The sequence below is a fragment of the Columba livia genome, chromosome Z (assembly GCF_036013475.1).
Source record: "Columba livia isolate bColLiv1 breed racing homer chromosome Z, bColLiv1.pat.W.v2, whole genome shotgun sequence".
In the NCBI taxonomy this organism is placed as follows: domain Eukaryota; kingdom Metazoa; phylum Chordata; class Aves; order Columbiformes; family Columbidae; genus Columba; species Columba livia.
Window position 1 is genome coordinate 83,193,069 of NC_088642.1, and position 20,556 is coordinate 83,213,624.

The 20,556-nt window shown below is 39.5% G+C and overlaps 1 protein-coding gene across 2 annotated transcripts in view; it reads right to left on the reverse strand.

Moving 5' to 3' along the window:
• KIAA0825 (KIAA0825 ortholog) overlaps positions 1-20,556 on the reverse strand; it is a 244,823-nt gene that overhangs the window by 168,736 nt on the left and 55,531 nt on the right. For both annotated transcript variants that reach the window (XR_010469181.1, XM_065046958.1), the window contains exon 6: positions 8,577-8,747. Coding sequence is in view for 1 of the 2 variants with exons in the window: in XM_065046958.1 (XP_064903030.1) it covers positions 8,577-8,747 (171 nt within the window). In the remaining variant the exon portion in view is untranslated. The remainder of the gene's footprint in view (positions 1-8,576; positions 8,748-20,556) is intronic.

Genomic DNA, 20,556 nt, shown 5'->3' on the forward strand with positions numbered 1-20,556 from the left:
TTCAGGAATCCCAAGTCCCAGAGTCGAGGAGGGGTAAGGTTGGAGAAAGGAAGATGTACCCTTGGTGGAAAAGGATTTGGTCTGGGAGCACTTAAGCAAGTGGACATCCACAAGTCCATGGGCCCTGATGGGATGCACCCACAAGTGCTGAGGGACCCGGCAGATGTCATTGCAAGGCCAGTCTCAACACTCTTAGATCAATCATGACAACTGGGAGAAGTATCCAAAGACTAGAGGAAAGCAAACGTCATTCCTATCTTCAAGAAGGGCAAGAAGAATGACTCAGGGAATCCCAAGCCAGTCAACCTTACCTCAGTCTCTGGGAAGGTGATGGAGCAGCTAATCCTGGAGACCATATCCAGGCATATTGCAGACAAAAAATTCATCAGGAGTACTCAGTACGGCTTCACCACGCTTGACCAACTTGGTAAATTCTGTGAAGAAGTGAGTGGCCTGGTAGATGAAGGTAGAGCAGTTAATATCGTCTACCTGGACTTCAGTAAGGACTTTCACACTTTCTCCGATAAGATCCTGTTATAGCACAGACTGTAGACACGTTCTTGATGTATGGGCTGGATAAGCAGTCAGGTAGGTGGGTTGAAAACCAGCTGAATGACCAGACCCAGAACATGGTAATCGATGGCACAAAATCTTGTGAGAGGCCAGTAATTAGTGATCTATCTCAGGGGTCAGTACTTGTCCAGTCCTGTTTAGCATCATCAATGATGTGGATGACGGGGCAGTGTAACCCCAGCAAGTCTGCAGATGACAACAAACTGGGAGGAGGGTGATAAGCCGGAGGGTCGTGCTGCCGTCCAGAGGGACCTCATCAGGCTGGGGAAATGGGCACATGAAAGTTCAACAAGGAGAAGCGTAAAGTCATGCACCTGGGCAGGAACAAGCACCAATATATGCTGGGGGCCACTCAGCTGGAAAGCAGCTTTGCAGAAAAGGACCTGGGGTCCAGGTGGACACCAAGTTGAACAGGGGCCCTTGCTGCAAAGGTTAACAATATCCTGGGCTGCATTAAACGGAATATTGCCAGCAGGTTGAGGGAGGTGATCCTTTCCCTTTAGTTAGCACTGGTGAGGCCACATGTGGAGTACTGTGTGCAGTTCTGGGCTACCCAGTACAAGAGAGAGATGGACACACTGGAGAGAGTCCAACAAGGGGCCACGAAGATGATTAAGGGACTGAAGCATCTCACATATCAGTAAAGGGTGAGAGTACTGTGACTTTTTAGCCTAGAGAAGTCATAGGAGGATCTCATTAATGTAAATAAATACCTGAGGGGAGGGTGCAAAGATGTCAGAGCCAGGCTCTTCTCAGAGGTGCCCAGAGACAGGACAGCAGGCCATAGACACAGATGGAAACACAGGAGGTTCCCTCTGAACATTGGGAAACACTTTTTTTCCCGTGAGGGTGACCAAGTGCTGGAACAGGTTGTCCAGAGTGGCCATGGAGCCTCTTCCCTTGGAGATACTCAAAAGTTGGCTGGACGTGATCCTGGGCAGCCCGCTGTACGTGGCCCTGCTTGAACAGAGGCTGTTGGACAGGGTGACCTCCAAAGGCCCCTTCCAACCTCAATGATTCTGAGATTCTGTGTTTCAAAAGGAATATGTGAATAAAACCAAACAATACGGTACTTTTGAAATCCATCTCCTAGCATAAAGCTGGTAAACAACACAGGTGCGGATATTCGTACTTTGATGTAGCTCCTGTGAAATTAAAACCAAGAAGTTTTAAACTACTGGGTGCTGCCAAGCATTGTTAAAAATTATCTTCTAAGCATAAACTTAGAGGTCTTCAGTCACGTGAAGCTACTGGTGGTACACACTACCAAGGTTCAAAGAGCTTCTCTCTTTCCATGAAATACTCAGCGTTTGCAGCTATATAGGATTTCATTTACCCAAAGCTGATTTTTATCTTTCCCCTAAACAATTCACCCTCTGAAAATGAACGATCTGCTTTCCATACACCTATACAGCATTCTAAGTCTTCAAGGTTCTGGGTTTATTTTTGTTTGCTTCTTTTCCCAAAGAATGTTTTCCTTTGCATTTTCAAAAGACATCAGTGAAAAAGAGATTTGGGCTGGGAAAAATGAAAGACAACATGGTAGAACATAAAAGCACAGAATAAGCAGGCCATCTAGCTCACTGACCATTCAATATTTGTTAGAGACAGCAGCATAGACTTATGTTTTTTTCAATATGTTCTAATGTATTTTACAATGAAGTTTTTTGCAATTTTCTTTAGAAATTTCTCCAGAATGAAAACACTACTGCCCTCAAAAAAAACCAAACCAAACCAAACCAAACCAAACCAAACCAAACCAAACCAAAACAAAACAAAACAAAAAACAAACAAACAAACGAAACCCAAAAAAAACCAAACCAAACCAAACAAACAAAAAAAAACACACAAAAAACCCCCAACCAATCAACAAAAACCCCAAAACAACCCCACAACTAACTGCCTGGGTATATTTCCTCTTTTCTGTTCTGTGCTTTCTACCTTAAATTTACCTTGTTTTTCCTTAATATTTTCCTTTTTTAATATATCTGATCCTAACTATAAGCAAAATTTAATATCCATATATTAACATTCTCTTTTTGTCACTACTTAGATCAGCTATTTCTAATTTTTTATATCAAGACTTTAAAGATTTAACATTTAACCTAAAATCCTTGTGTATCCATTGAATTACTACCTTACCTGTTAAGAGCTCGCAGCTGAAATAAATAGTATCTAGCTGATGGTAGATTTGTGTCTCTAAGACCAGAGTTGAAGAGCCAAATGATGCTTCCACCAGCACCAGTCCTCCCAAAGGTTCCTTCATTTCTAAATTAACTGGTTCTACTAGATCTCCCCACCTCCTTTTCTAACTAAGAGCCTGCGCGCTCTTGCCCTATATTTATATATATCTGTCTATTGCATGCAGGTTTACACCAAAGAAGCCCCAAGGCGTTGCAGACAGGAAGGCAAGAGGATGGAGGAAGCACCTCTGCCTACACAGCCATAGTTCTCTACACAAATTCAACTCATCCCAAATTCCAAACCTCAAACTCCATTTGCAGCGGCGGACAGAAATGTACACGGTCCTTCCCATACTCAGGGAAGAGAATTTGCAGAAAGAAGTGAATGTAATGAAAGACGAAAAAGGAGACTGAAGGAGAACTACTCACTTTTTCATACTTTCTCTCTTTGCAGAGCATATTCTACACCTCTGCCGCTCTTGGTTATGAGGGAAGACTGGATTAATCACAAATCCTCGCTGTATCTTTCTTGAAACTTATGTTCTACAAACTTCATAAACCGCTCATACTTTTTGTACTTCTTTCAGATTAACATCCAGGCAGCTTGAATAATTTTGATAGTGAATATTCAAAATGAGATTATATCAAGGGCTTCACTTAACATCAAAACTCTTCAGCCAAGTATCTCTACGTGTACTAAAATTTGTCTGGGATTATTCTTCTCTTTAAAGCAAATCTTGTCTGAAATATTTTTAATTCTTTCTCCAATTCGGTATTTTTCTGTTTTTGTAATGATGATAATGGGACCTCTTGCATCATTATTATAATTATTTTTCTTCCTTATAAGAAGTTCTATTCAGTTATTTTTTTTCTACAGAATTCCACATCTTCCATGTTTTTTTCATAGCACTTAGTCACTGTGGCATTATCCTGCATGAAGTATAGAATAGCAGAGCATCAAGGAAAGCTTTGTATCAGAGCACACTAACTGTGAATAGGTAAGTAACAGCACCATCAAAGTGGATTAGCACTTGGATTCAGCCGGCTCAGCCAGAACTTGTATTGAAACTGTATTGGAAATAATCCGTCTTGCAGAAATGGAAAATACCACTCCCCCCCCCCCCAAAATATAAATAACCAGAAGAAATGAAAAATATTTGACTAGCTGTAGATTAAAAAACATCCTGCTTTCTCTCTTCAATAATAGACTTTTTATTTGTTGTACTATGCTGAGCAAACTGTAGTAACACAAGTACGGAAAATGTGCATCTGAAATCACAGTCCCTCCTAGTGTAAAAGCCATCTTCACTTTGAATTATCTGCTGAAGCAATATATTTCTTAAAGAAGCTACTCGAACATCTTGCTTTGAGACCAAAGCAAAAATCACACCTTTCCTTCCTGAATCTTTACAACTTCAAAGTCTATTAAGTGGATGCATCTCACAAATTTGATTCCACGCTCATTTTATTGCACTTTCTGGAAACCGATACAGAGTAAAGGATTCCTTCTCTGAAGGAAAGACCTTCGCAAATCTTTCCAGACCGCAAGACAAAGCTTGTAGATGTAAGGGCTCGACAACTTTGCCCACGGTGTTTTCAAAGAGTTCCACTGGAAAAAGCTTTTCTTGGTACTCATTATCTGATCTGTCCAAAGTTCACCTTTCTCCCTGGAATGGAACAAATAGTGAGAGACAGATGAAAGTATATTAGATGTTTTTGATTTTTTTTTAAGTCTCAACAAGACGCTTCTGAAAAGCCAGAGGGAAGAGAAATGTACCACAAAGGTGGGAACAGAACGCAATCTGGGAGGATTCTAAACCAAAATCTCCTGCTTAACCCTTGACTGCAGCTGAATGTTCCAGATTCCTTCAAAGAGAACGACCCCTGTGATCCTGCACATCCTCGGTATGTCAGAACAGCTCAGGACTTTCAGCTGAACGTAAACTGAGAAGGAGATGGTCTCATTGCTGTAGGCACCACAAGACACCAGCAAAAGAAATGTTTAAATGTCTGGTCAAGAAAAAATAGAGGGTGGTTACTCCTTGTATTTTCTGAAGCCTGTTGCTTGTAGTGGAACGAAGTGAGGTTCGCAACACTGAGAATCAATGTTCTGTAAAGGTCAGAGAAATACAGATCGCTTTCCTCAGAAAGGTTGAGTAGCAGTCTTGTCCAGATGCCACATTAAAGCTCAGATATGGAATAAAACCACATCATAATTTATTTGTCCAAGAACTTCTCATGTTTTTTTTTCCCTTTTATTTATCTACTGGTAGTAGATAAAATGGGTGTTTATACTACTTTTTAAAAATTGTGCTTAGATAACGCAAATATAATTTGAAATCAAGTGCAAAACTTGGCACGTACGCACTGCTCATTGAGGAATACATGCTGAATTAGGCCTGGCAAAGGAGGAGTCAAAAATTAAAATCAGGAAGAACTGGATGGAGAAAAGTGAAAAGAAGTTAGAGTGGAAAATGCAAGTAGTTGAATTATTTTTTTTTCAACCTATGCAAACCAATTTGGGAAAATGAAGATTCCGAATGTATTCCAGAAGATGCTGGATACAGAACTCTCAAACTGAACTCAGAGAACTATCTGTACCACCTAAAAAAACTCTCTACATCCATCTCCCTACAGAGTTCACTCTGGTTCACTGTTTCCTTCGGTGCTATTGTCTGCCATGGGGTTACCATCAGAGAACACTGGTAGGTAGTACTTCCCTCTAACATCTATTTTCAACCACCTAAATTGGTCTTCATAGGATTCCATTGTGCGCACTGCAAAGAAACTTGTCTTGTTGCCAGCTAGAACTGTGAACTACATGTCTTTCTTTTCTTCACTGTTCTTTTTTTTGGTTCACAAGCAACCTCCTACCAAAAGCAGAATCCGCAGAAGAGACTACATCCAAGCGATAATGCAATGAAAAAGTATGAAGAGAAGCCCAGGTGGCCACCTTGCAAATTTCCAATGTGGAAGCCTTCGACCTCTCCGCCCAAGAAGCAGCTATAGTCCTAGTGTAATGAGCTTTACAAACCCTGGGAGCCTCTTTACCCTTAACTACATACGCCTCCCTAATACAATCCCTTAACCATCTAGCTAAGGAACTCTTAGAAGCCATTTGACCCCTCTTAAGACCCCCTAAGAGTACAAACAATCTGTCAGAAGATATGAAATCTTTGATTCTTCTGTGATAAACCCTAAGTGTTCTTCTTACATCCAATTTATGCAGCCATTGCTCTTTGTCATCGCTGGGTTTAGGGAAAAATGAGGGCCAAGAAACCGTCTGGTTAAGATAAAACTCAGATGCCATCTTCGGGACAAAAAAACATTTAAAAAGAGGAACCATCCAAAGAACTACTTTGTTTCTGATGGAACTTTACACGTGTTCTATATATCAAGATCGAAGTGCTATGGGATATGCTGAACAAAAATCAACTAAAACTGCCCTTGAAGCAGCTGTACGCCTAAACGCAACACTTGACACAAGCACATGAAAACACATTATTTTTGTTGCATCTCTGCGTGAGTCACATAGATAAAAAGGCTCCTGCGAATACTTAAAGCAACCAAAAAGAAAAGAAAGCAAGTGCGACGTTCCAACGTATGTGATGCCTAGGGAAACTTCAGCTCACTTGGGTATTAGCCTTCGTTTTGTGAACTGGCCAGCTTCCCTTAATTTACTAGCAGTAGTAATACTTGCAGAGGACTGATACTCCAGATGCGCCCACAGTGCAGGTGACTGCAGGGTGGTCTGGACAAACCCAACCATGGAGCACAGGTAATTGTCTAGAAACAGCAGCACACAGTTCAATCTGGGCTAATTTGCTTTGCTTCTTAGGTTGGTTCTGCAGACTCTGCTGCATTGCAAACCTGACACTGGTACCTGAGTTAATTTAAAGCTGCTTTGGATAGGTCTGAGCACTACATTATGTTAAATTAAACAAGATTCCTTGTAAAAAGGCTTCTAAATAAGTACCGAAGATGGCCATTCTGTTTTCCAGTCACATATTATAATGTGTTCTCATGAAAATAAAGCAAGGATTCTAATAAATTCTTCTTATCAAAACGCAGACATCATCAGTGAAAAAAATAAGATTATCAGCCCAATATAGGACACTAAGAGAGAAAATCTTAAATCCCTTCTGGTACTTAAAAGAACTTGGAACTACTGGGAACATAGCTCTCGCTTTCCCATATCAAATCATCTTTCACTCCATCACTACAACTGAGATTTCTGGCAATATGAAATGAAAATAACACCAATAAGCCATTCTTCTATATAGACTTTTTATTCCTCTTTCTTTCTCTGGCCATGTCTTCACGTATTCTCCAGAAACTGATATAACGTGTGAATAAAACCACCTGATCGGAACAGCAACACTGAAAACAAAGGTATTTCTGATTAATTCACTGACATCACCTGTAAAAGATTTACATTTACCGTGCTTCAGGGTATCAATTTCAAGTTTTCCTTAGAACAGGCCTTCTACCCAGAAGACTGATTCCTATAACAAGAATTAGTAATATTCCCCATTCAGATCTGATTAAGTAGAGGCACCATTTAAGAACCTACTTGCTACAGACATGATTACTTTAAAATAACATTTCTCAAAGACGAAGGCTTAACACACTTTTGAGGAACAGTTCTGAATGTAATTAAATTTGGAGACGTGCCTGCAGAAGAAAGTCCTAAACAGGCTTCCTGGAAAGTAAAATATTTCTTGTTAATGTTCAAATCATCAAATTCTCTGTATTATTGGACATCGCCTGTCTTAGAGGGCAGTTACTTAAACATGTCAAATAAATTTCCCACTCGGAAGGGTTTTCTTTTTATTTTTTTTTAAATTTCATTTTATCACAGCATATAAAAGTAAAAAGAACACTAAAAATTACCCTACCGAAGGTACGGTCTATCCTCCACATTATCCCTATGAGAAGTTTACTGTAACACCTCTTCATAGGATCAAGGCCACAAAATGCGAAATACAGTGCATAACAGCTTAACATTTCTTGACAACTAGTAAAACTGAGAGATTAAAGGAGGCAGAAATACACCGAAACCAATAGTAAAAATGGAACCTGAATGCAAATTTTATTTGATCTTTGATGTATATTCTACAAATACATAGGTTAACCTGTATTTCTTCATTTGAGAGTGTCAGTATTTCAGATGAAGCATCCATCATGGAAATACGTGCCTCAGAACTCTTCTTATTTCATCTTTATATCAATTTAGCATTCTGAGACTACATTCTCTAAACACCTTTCTTCTCCACCTGTGGCTCGACTACAGAGATTTTGAGTATTTAACTCCACTGATCCTCCGTCCCCAAGCAGCCTGTCCTCATTTCTGGTCTGATCCTTTCCTGCAATATAATCAAAGAGCTTGAAACCACTCGCTCTCTGGTGACCTGGAATCTCTCCACTGGCAGAAGTAGCAGAGTAGAGCAACATTTATGAGCATAACGCGACCTGGAAGGTGCTATTCACCCGGATTTTCAGGATTTTGGGTTCTCCTCAAATGACATGAATGCAATGAGATGACAAAGAGAGTAAGTTTGGGATCTACAGCAAATGCTTTACGATTCTCCCATCAATAACTACTGTACCTCACATCTTTGCAGACGACTATCAGTTCTTTTCCAAAACTCATTGTGCTCCAATGTAAATCTGCATATTTCAAAAATATTTTCAACGGATACAGTAATAAACGTGTTTATAAAACATGGTGACATAAATTAGGTAATTAATGTTGAAAATCATATAAAATTATCCTTTTGCACAAAGTAGAAGCAATAAATAAGGAAAAGCATTCATTACCTTGAACATTCTTATTCTTTTCCAAAAATGAAGGCAACAACAGAATTTCCGCAGAGAGCTCTTCAATTTTTTCTTCCATGAGTAAAAAGAGTTTGATAAGTTGTGAAAGACATTTGAGCTGATGCAGCGTTAAGCAGAAGTTCCGTCCTTTTTTGTGGTGTTCTTGGGAAGCTGTTCAGGTAAAATCGCAAAATACTTTTTAATACTGTTTATAAAATACTTTTTACTACTCTTTACAAAATGATCCTGCAAAACTCATTATGTAAGAGAGCATATACATCAAGTAATTTCATTTTTGTCATAGCATAATGCATCTTTTCCTCATTATAAAATACTGTTACATTAGTTCTTCCTAAATCTTTGGCGTTCTTCTATCTAGGAAGTTACAACCGACTTCCAGGTCTTGTTATTCACTAACTAGGGTTTTTTCCAAGCAAAAGATCTACTCAAAAACGTTCTCACATGTGTTTTACAGAAAAAACACTGTGTTGCAAAAACTGACTGAACAAAAGGAAAAAAATCCCAAGTCATTATGATGCTTTTAATGGTTTGGGACATCGCATCACTACACTGTCACTCTGCAAGTCACCTTGTCTGTTTAACAATCTGCTCGCACAATACAGCTGATGAATATGACATTTGAGTGAAAAGAAACATCAATCTAACACTCCACAACTTTAAATATGTGGGGTTTGAAAACAAGTGAGACTGTCAGCGAACAAATATCAGCAAGCATTATACCTACAAGCATTTGGTATTTAAAAGAAGAAATGGAACATTTTATTTTGAAAGGTTAACACTTGTAATCACAACATATAATCATGTCACATCAACCAGGGAACTCTGATTTGAGCACAGTCAGACTATAAAAGACTGTGAGCTGTTTCCAATTCAGTATTACCAAACCACATGGTTTTAGAGTATTTTAATTTTATAACTACTTTAGATGTAACAAATTTGCACTTCTATGCAAATTGTGGTGAACTGATACCATGTTCCTATGCAGTTCTGTTGAGATGTAACATCAGCAGAACAGTTTATATAGAGAGTGTCAGAGTAAGAGCCAGAGTAGTTTGAAAGGGAAGCTCTGAAAGACGAAAACAAATAGAAATTGATTGAAATGTACTTTTATGTGTCAAATCTCTCTTACCTTTGCAATTTTGAAGTACTCGGTACCTCCCTTTTTCCTCAAAGTTCCTGGATATTTTTGTTTTAGGTATTCACAAATCACTTTTAAATAGACATAGATCTAAGTAGCAGAGCCGAGCTCTGAATACAAATTCCCTAATTTGCTATTCCAGTTTTGCAGCCTTAGAGATTGAACTGCGAGTTTTGCATCCACATCTGAATTTCCTCAAAGTTCCAAACAGATGTATTCATGCTAGTCCCTTGCACTTCTAAGAACAGCAAAATAAAATGTTTTGCATAATTATCTGTTAGTTCCTTTCCTCTCTGAATAACAAGTAAATAATACCTGTATCACTGGATTTCCAATTTTAAATCTGAAACTCAAAAAAAAAAAAGACATTTTGCTATTCAGAGGATTCTTCTCCTTTACCTGAAAACTGGGTAACATAAATTGAGTTTAACTGACACGAAATGTCTGCAGAACCACAAATCACAGCATAAAAATCAATGGAGCATTAGTTCTGTCTCCTGTAATTTGAAAACTTTGTGATGCTCCTGCCCCCTCTCTTGAGGAACAAAGAAACCTTTCTATTATTTGATTGCCCCAAGTGATATTGTCTTCATTAGAATGAAAGGAAGTGGACCTAGAAGCCAAAAGTATACCACAGTAGTATTAATTTTAGTATGTATTACTCAACTCAGAAAAAAGTCAAAACCTTTATTTGTACTTTCAATGACGATTTCAAAGTACATGTCAGCTCAAAGCTGAAGACATTAAGTTCAAATATCCCTCTTTTTTCATGCCGTTAAGAAGTTGAGAGAACACTTTAATATATGACAACGCATATTATGGCATGTGCAAGTAAACACATAATCATCAGAGCAACATCTTACTATTTAATAGCTTATATGTTCTACAAACGTCTAGAAAAGGTTGTGAAGCATAGACAGAATTCTAGATGCTTGAAGGTAGGGAAGAACACAGGGTTAATTTCAAGGCTGACATAAAACTTTTATACAAAATTAAGAAACAAATGAAGGCAAGCATAGAGGAAATTCTGTCTTTGATAAAAAGGTACAAACATACACGTCATTGTCTGATACGCAGCCACCCCTCACAGTCAAGAGGAAAGATGGTGAGGGAACCATGGCTTAAGTGCACTCATGAAGGCCTGAGGTTGAAACCCCTTGAATCAGGCAGATTTGGGACTGATCAGAAACCTATGAACTACAGGCAGTGACACGACAGTGATCCAATTCTACATACTGTGACGTGCACCTGTGTGACCAGAAGACAGCCAAGATAAAGGCACTAGAAAACAGAAAGTCAGGATGAGACCACCCTGTAATGAATATTATTGTCAAGAGAATTGCAGGTTAACAATCATCTTGCACCAAAGCTGTAAGTTGGAGAATCCTTGAGATGGGATGCATCACACTATCTAGATCCTACAACTTCTCTAGGAGAAAAATAACCAACCAACCAACCAACCAAATACCTACATGGCATTTACCAAGAGTACAATATACTATGGGTAACCCATTCTTAAATTTTCTTTTGTCCTCTGTTAGGCTTTGTTGTCATGAAGAAAACGTGACTTACATTTGACATGGAAGTATATCAAAGATCGGGTTGTGACAAAGATTTGTGCATCATTTGCACAAGATTTTTGTTACAACACTATGGGGGAAGCAAGCCACCTACCCTCACATTGGCGATCAGAACAACTCATGCTGATGTATCGTTGAGATTGGCTGTTGAGCTAAACTGATGGTAATAATGCAGTAAGTATTTGAAAGGACAACTGTTGGGTGACATAGCTCATGTAAAGTTCTGTGTCGTTCTGCACAGGTCACAGCTCTTGAGGCTCTTGGCTCATGGTGGCAATCTTTGGCCCACTCACCTATCAGAACTACCACTGCAAGGCTTTATTCCATCATCTTTTATTCATACAGAAACCATGAGTCTTACTAATCAGTGCAGTCTCTTCAGCTGCAGAATTACGCCAGAAAGACAGACATGGGCTAAATCTTATGTAAGACTAGTACTATTTCTTGTGGGTCTGATTTTCAGAAAGCATGTTATCGGACAGTCCAACTTTTGGAAGTTATTCTGAACCTCAACGCTCCTTAGCTCATCCACTGCAATTCAGAAGAGCTGGACAGAGGGAATCTCTACAAGCTAATTTCCTTCCATATATGTTCATTTCCATGTCTGCAGTGTCATTGTCTCCCAGAAATCACAACTCATGTATTCAGTGCCTGATGACCTAACATCGTGCACAGACCTCAATATCCAAAGATTGGATGAAAGATCTTATACACATCCCACACTGTCAGGTTTCCCAATACTGATGGCAGCTTTCAACTTTGAAGACCACTGACCTTGAATAAGCACATCACAGTCCTTTTTTAGCAGTGGGGAATGAAAAGGCATTTGTCCTCAGGCATTGGTCTGATGGGACAACCATGGGACAGAAGCATTTAAGGACTGTGTAACAGAGAACACTTAAACAGCCAATGCGATGACATACAGAAAACATGGAAACAGATTTAAGAGTCTTGTAGAAGGTTGTAATGAAGGGCACAGGCCTCCATGTGGCCAGATATGAAACAGACATGAAGACTCACTGTGATGCATGTCCAACCAAGACTTACTGTCATGAACCCGTCTGTAGGAAAATCAGGCCTAGTCGCAGAGTAGTGTATGATTACTCTGAAAAAGTTACTTAGCGGATCATGACTTATGATGTTAAGTCAGAGAACTCACATAACTCATCTACCCAGACGATATCATATGGAAAAAGAGACACCCTCTGTGATTAAAATGGTCTAAAACTGTTGACAGCACCCTACCCAGTTCACAGAGGACCATGCATAGGGTGACCAGAAGTACATGACGCTGATGTCAGCCGGCCACGAATCAGAGTTAGCAATGATACTCCAGTCTAATTGCAGAAGAGAAGGCGGCATGTAGCAAATCACGTATAGAAACCAACTTCCTTTCTGAACCACCTGCAGTTTGCTACTATCATTCTTTTAAACTCGACTTTTTCTGCATGTCTGTGTTTAAATCACGTAGTCCTTGTACAATGAAATAGCTGTAGCGTAATCGTTAGCTACAGGCACATATCAACAGGACCTCTGCAGTGTCTCCTAACAACAGGACACGTTGACCTCCTGTCAAGCGCTACCTCATGAAAATAATTTCTGAAAACACACAGGAAGGCTGGTACAGAGGCTACGAAGAATCCAAGTGGATCATACAGCCATCGCCCATGTGCTAATGAACCAATGTTGTAAATATTGCTTTAAACAGAGGAGCTAAACAAATACAGAGGAGCACGAAATGTTCTGAGACCCTGAACACAGCCTCAGGCTGCCTTCTGCGTAGAACAAGAATCACAAAAATACTGCTATACAAAACCGCTGCCTGTACTGATGATTTCTGAACTGCTCCAGAGGGCAAATCTACTAGAAGAAAAATCCAAAGTGAGCAAGATGAGGTATATTTGGATACAACAAAAAATATCCCAACCAAGTCCAGCGTCAGGGAGTCCCGAAGGCTGGCTGCTCCCTGAGGAACAGAGAGCAAACACGACAATGTGGCCATCAGGACAGGTTCCTTGTCAACCAGGGCCCCATTCTGCAGTCCCTAAGCAAGGTAAGCAGGGGAAATCCAGAGGTGACAGTCAGGTTCCAACCAAGGGGGCAGATCATCAGGCAAGTTCATGGTGATGGCGCAAATCTGGGGTCGAGTCAGGATCAGGTCTGGTGAGGGTGACCAAGAGTCGCACACAGTTTAGGCAGCACTGTAGTAACAAGGCAGGTTCAAGCTCAAACAAGAAGTCTGAGTCAAGGGGGTCCATGGCCAGCCACAGACATGGCTCTGGTGGAGATGCACATCAGGACACCTACGATGTTGCTCAGGTCAGGACTGAAGACCCAGGTGTCAGTCAAAATTCGTCTCTTGGCCAAGCTGTGGAGGAGGCCCCAGAAGAGGCTGGTCAGGGCCATGAAGGCCCATTAGTGCATCCAGGTCTTTGTTGCAAGGCCCTTCAGGAGCTTCAGTTATCAGACTGAAACCACAGAAGAGCAGCTTATTTCTAGAAAACTATCTGCTTCACCAAGGACAACATAATCATTTTGCTAAGAGGAAAGTAGAGAAAGTAATTGAGGCTTCTGCTATCTAGAGTGTCGTCCTTTTTGGGGGGTAGAGGGGAGAAGAGGTAGAAAAGACAAAGATTTTACTTGAGTTAACTTTAACCTGCACTGCGTTTATCTGTAGCAAGTAACTAAATCTTGACGGTTCACTAAACAAAACTAGAAGGATTCAAAAGAGTAAGTTCAAAACCTTCATTCTAACATCCCTACGATTAGAAAATCTGTACTCTTGACTTCTTATGACATGGAGACACAGTGGACATGAAGGGCACCCCATTGCCTCTGGCACACTGATTTACCACCCCCGCCATCAGATGACAGAGAGCAGGAGTCAGCCATCTGTCATGATCCATTCGGTGATGGACTCGTGATGGTTCGTTTACCTTGATGTCGAAGTGCAAAATTAAGGCGACTAAAATGCCAAGGGGTTATAATTCAATCAAACAGTGTTACTTTATTAATTTGCCTGTAAAGCGGCACGTGAAAGAGAGAGGAGAAATAGAAGAGAGAAAGGAAAAGGGAAAGGGAAAGGGAAAGGGAAAGGGAAAGGGAAAGGGAAAGGGAAAGGGAAAGGAAAAGGAAAAGGAAAAGGAAAAGGAAAAGGAAAAGGAAAAGGAAAAAGGGGGAAATAAGACAAGGTGGCTCTTAAGGAGCTTTGCTCATAGAAGAATGTCTATCCAATTGTGCAAGGTCCACCAGACTATGCTAAGGCCAAGGCAGCTGATGCAGTCACACAGCATCAGAGAAACTGGGGACACTTATTTTGGAGTGTGGGCTTTTGCTTCGGCAGAATGGGTTGAAGCTGAAGGGATTTCCTAAGATCTGACGGACAACGCCACACTTGTTGAAGAATGAAGCAGCCCATCTTACCAGAGAACATTTGTCTGGTTGTATCTGGACAGGAGGACACCACTAGTCTTCAGGGGGCAGGAATGAGCGAGCGCTCTGACCCAGCTCATCAGCCATCCTGCTAAACCAGGGCTTAACGACAGACCACACTGGGTCTTCAGTTCCCGTTCACACCTCATCCAAGACTCACGACACCAGAAACAGTGACAAATGCATAGTCCTTTCCAAAACAGCAGGAAAGTCTCAAATGTCGTCAAGTCTAAGGGTGAAATAAGGCCATTATATATATAACATACCTTGGGAGAGGCCCTGAGTGAAGGCATTAATGCCATAACCATAAGAAATAAAATCTATTCATTGGTGGGGGAAAAAGGCCTGGTAGTAAAAAAATGTAAAAATAGATTAAACAAGTGGAATACTCCAGGTTAAGATAGGGTCATGATAAACAAACAATAATAATAAAGCACAAATCAAGTTTGATCTTATTTTTTATATAGCCTTTTTATATAGCCTTTCAAACCTCCTGTTCTATCTCTGCCTATTCTGCAACCTACAAAACTAATTTAGTTCTCAAAATTCTCAGAAAGGTGTTTTAACATTTTAAAAACAAATACATCAGTCTTGCATTTTTTAACACAGAATTAATCCAGGTTCTTAGGTAAATTTAAGCCAAAAGAGTTCTACCATCCCTATGGAAAAGCTCTCCAGTTGCACATTCAAACGTTCTAAACCCAAACAAGTTTACTGAGCTGTTGTGTAATTTGGAACAGAACATCCACTGCAACCCAGGTTATGGATCCTCTTCCTCTATGATAATTTGTTGAATCACTCAAACTGCACAATTTTTTCAATGGTCATCCCACAGTTTCCTGCTTTTCTCCCTCCTCTCTCAGACCAGAAAATTCTCCTGAAATTGAAGAAACTATCCAGAAAAGATTATGAAAGTACATAGATAGAAAGAGCATAGGTAAAATCCAGAAACAAATTTCTGCTGAAAACAGACAAGAATCAGTAACATTCACGGGGTTTTGCTGTTTCACTGCACAAATGATGACATTTGGTTAACAGTAAATATTTAGATTCAGATGCTGATAATTCGAGATGAGCACCTGGTGCAAGCACACCCTTACAAAACGTTAAGTACTCTCACCGTAATTTTCAGCAACCAGGTTTAGTGACACATTTACCTAGAAAACAGCAAAAATGGCACTGTTTTTATGCAGATGAAGTTACACACACACAAAATTCAGATAGCTACTTATTTAGGCTTTTGATAGCATTCTAAGGCCTCAGAACCACTAAACTGCAGATGAGCATGCTGCTGTAAACTACTTCTTTCTTGCATTTCAGGCTTGAAATGCTAGACTGAAAACAATTTAACTACCTGGCAAAACACTCTTTCTACCCATAAACAATCAAAATGCACGACTCAACACTTCTTGGAGTATGAAAACCACAACACTCCAAACACGTAGATGGTTACTTTACTGAAGTTTTTAATATAAAATCCTGAGAACAGACAGAAATGGCTATTAAATGAGAGTCTCTATATATCATAAACATCTGAGCGTAATATTGTAAGAGCAGCTCTACTGGGTTCTGCTACAAAACCTTTCATCCCCGTATCCTGGGCTTGGACAGTGACTGGAAGACTAAATAATAACACGACAAGGAAACCATACACAGTATTTTCCTCAGAGCTCACCCAGCTCTTGACCACTGCAGATGAGCAGCATCTGCAGACAGATGTTGCATACGTTAATAATCCATAGCTGTTTCTATTTCATCAGCTTCTCCAATTACTCTTTCAGCACATTTAAATTTTTAACATCCATAATATTTTGTGGAAAGAAGTTCTACACTTTACCCGCACTCTGGGTTAACAAATATTTCTTTTGCTTGACTATTTAGTCTTCTAGCTTCTCCTAATTCCAGCTAGTTTTAAGAATCAGTCAACTACTCATACCTGTTTATTTTTATAATGCCTCCAATCATTTCATAGACATCTACCGTATCCTGCCATCTTAATTGTGTTCTTAAACCGAAGTATTGTAGCTTGATTTTTCATGTTATATGGAAGCTGTTCTACATTTTTTATCACACTGTTGCCCTCCTCTAAGACTTTTCTGCTTTTTTATCCATCAACAATTAAAAAAATAAGCCCATATAGTCTAGTGAAATAGATAATATCAATACTTTAAAAAGAGACACATAGGGATTACTAGTGAAATCAGGGACAACCCTGCAACACTAACAGTTAAATTAATATCTCATCTTCTAATAAGACACATTAAATACATTGTAGACCTAAATCTACACAATATTAATTCTGACAAAAAATCAGCAAGCCATTCAAATGTCAAGGTTCAATTTAGTGTAGATACAATATGTCATCAACACTGAATCTCAGTCTTAGGTATTTGTATATATAGATATTTTCTGCAAAATAATGTGACCACTTGGGAGGTTTTAGGAATAAGAACGATGGCGTAACAGCATTTCACCAGTCATAAAGTTGGGAAGTGGGTGTATGAATTCTAAGCCAGCTAAAAAGTTCGTTAAAGCATTTTCCAAGCAACATAGAGTGAAAGTCACAGATTCAATAAAGTTCTTGATCATAGTACCTGAGCTTCTCCTAAATACTTAAATTCTGTAGTGAGATATCTGTCTTTATCTTGCAACTTAAAAAGATTTGCTGTTGTCTCTAAAAACGAAGCAGCACGAGAAGTACAGGTGTGTTAGATCCAAATGACCTGGGTACACCTGCTAACCTGTGATTTCATAGCAAGTTTCAAAAGCGGTACTTTCCTCAAAACTGTCGCTCTTGAAGCCATTAAATAAAGTGTTTCCAATTTCCTTGGTTATAGCCTGGAAACATTTAAAATATCAAAAGGGATAAAAAGATACCCACAGAAATGAATCCCATAACTCTAACGTAACTTTTGTGATTTTTTTATGAGCTTGGCACCCGACATGTTTTAAGCAACGTGTTATTGACAGCATCTCAAAAAACACGAATGGCTAACTCTGCCCATTTTGACCCTTGCGGGGATGTGACACAGTAAAATGTGCTGCAGGAATCCACGTGTCACAGGTGAGCTGGTGGTGGGTGTTGGAGAACGGTGTTGCTTTCAGATTAATTAGCTTTACTACTCGGTGTACAGAGCCGCTTGGCTAAACTGCTCCCGAGACTCGCGACGGAATCCTTGGAAAGCAACCTGATGACTGTTGTCTTCAGTGATTACAGTGGGGATTTCTCCCTCAGCAGGAACCAAGGGTTTAAAACCCTTTTAATCAATTTTACTGTAAAATACCTTCCCGATACATTAAATATCATTCCCCTGCCCCCATTTATAAGGCTTAATTTCATGTAAGATAGATCTACAATATTGTCCTACGAGGCACACAAGAAAGCGGTTGTCAGGGATTTCATCCAATAGAGCTGTATGAGGAAGAAAATCAAAAAAACAAAAAGCGTATATTAAACGTAGATCTAGCTCCAACCTGTGTACATATAATAAAGCCTTTTCATAAATGGAACTAACATTTTGTTAAAATCTGAAAAAAATATAGCCTAATAAAGCAAGAGGAACTCAGCTACTGATAGTCACTGTGTGTGGGGATATTTGAAGGGGTAAATTTTCTAAGCAGTGCACAGGGAGTTACATACATAAATTCCATTAACTATAATGTGCTCCTCAGCTCTCAGAGATATTAACTTTTAAGTGATGCTATAACTATTATAACAATCTTGCATTTATGACAGCATTCATCTGCACAGTATCTCCTAAACAGAGCTTGTATATAAACCGCATTACTCTTTCACTTGCATTTAGTAATGATATATTCAATTTTTATGGACATCTGCTCACAGTTCCCTCAAACTGCATGTTGGTGTATGTTTTTTAATGTAACTGCTAGGTTTAAATAATTAGTATTGCTGGATATAATCGCTAATTTCCTCATATTGTAAGAGGGAACTTAATGTATCTGCATAGCAGATGTAATACACAATATTACACAGAACTAAATTATTACAAACAGTGCCAGCAGTTTTCTACACACAGTACTTAAGATAATTATAAAAAATCATCTTCATTACCGCATGCTAGCATTTTTTTAACAGTTTAATTTGGATAGGTTACAAGATACATTCAAATCACACAGATACAATTACTGCAAACCCAAGAAGCTATAAAATGTTCCCCACCAAATCCCTTTGACCCCGTCTGTTAATGTTAATGTCTGTTCCTTGTTAATCTCAGGCAAACATTGTTCCTAGCGTGCATTTGTTACGGAATATGAAAAAAAGAAAGGAAATCCCTCAGCAGTTGTTATTGATTCCAGCATTTACTGACTGAAAGTGCCGTTTACAAAACAGAACAGATGCAGATGCTGACAAAAAGGTAAACAATTGTTGCGTGGCTTACTGCCAGATTCTAAGCCAATATATTAAGCTCCAAGTGAAGCACATTTCCCCTATAGATTGCACTTATTGCCACTTCATTTCCGATGTGCTCTGTCTCTCTATTGCTGTGCCTGGCACTAAGCTATTTTCAGTTCTTTGGTGACCCCTGAGGCCCAGTGCTACCTCACACAGCCATTAGTGCAGGGAATTGCATGTGTCTGACATGGCCTGAAACCAATTATTTGATATTTTCTTCAGAATGATGCCCAACTCTGTTGGGAATGAGCAATCACGAAATAATTTACCTCCTGATTTAATTTTTTCCTGCACAAATTAGTTGTAGCCTGAGCTAGCTACACACAGCTGCCTGTGACATATCTCTGTCTTATCAAGATTCTACTTGAAATGATGAAAAAGGGAAGAGGGGGGAGGAGAGTTGAATAGAATAGGTTGGGGAATCCTGCCTTACAAAGGCATTGACAAGTTTATCAGATATACTGATCACATGTACTCTCTGCTGATTGAAACTGACAGACCTATAAAGAACTACCTGTGCAGCAAAGGAAACCACATGGATGCAAAGTGTTATCTGGGTGTTTTTTAAACACCTGCCTTGCCTTGCTGCTCCCTGTTAGTTCCAGCGAAGCCCTGGGGTGCCGGGAGGATCTGATAAAGCAGCTTATGCAAACAGACTACATGTCGGCTTGGTTTTGTCCCTTTTTTTTAAAAAAAAAAGGTCATAGATTGTAAGATCGCGAACATTTTCGTATCAGACATCACCATTAATTTGTGACTCTTGTAAGTGCTTATACTATACATCCATACTGTGCATGTGTCAAAAAACTGCAGTGAAGTAAGGGATCTCAACTCAGTATAAACACGGTAAGCATGTATAAATTTGCATATATTTAATCAAGAGAGTGTGTCTGTCATAGAAAGAGATATGTCACTGCCAGCTATTAAACCACCTCAGTGAAGACTACACTAATCTTTTGAAAGAGATTCACTATACATGAAATTTTAATCAAATCTGCTCCATAATGTCTTCCCAGCTAAATGAGATCAGTTTCCACCTCCCGGTGAAGGTTGATTCCGTATCAGTTTGTTAACGCTGAGTTTATAAGTCCGTCAAAATCAAATCTTCACTTGAAACCACGCTCACCAGCCGACTGATGGAAGGATAGGCCAGTGCTGTCAACATGGGCTGGAGAGTGAGAACATCAGATCATGCTCTGGCAACAAATTTATGTCGTCATCTTGAGCAAATCATCTCACCGATCTGACTCCATGACAGCATGCAGCTACTTGACAACCCTGTTGAACAAATTGCAGGGAATTCCTCCATTGCTCTGAGGATAAAGTGCCCTGTAATAATGTTTAATACAACTACTTTCTACACAGATACCTATCTCAGCTTGCTCTGAAACCGGA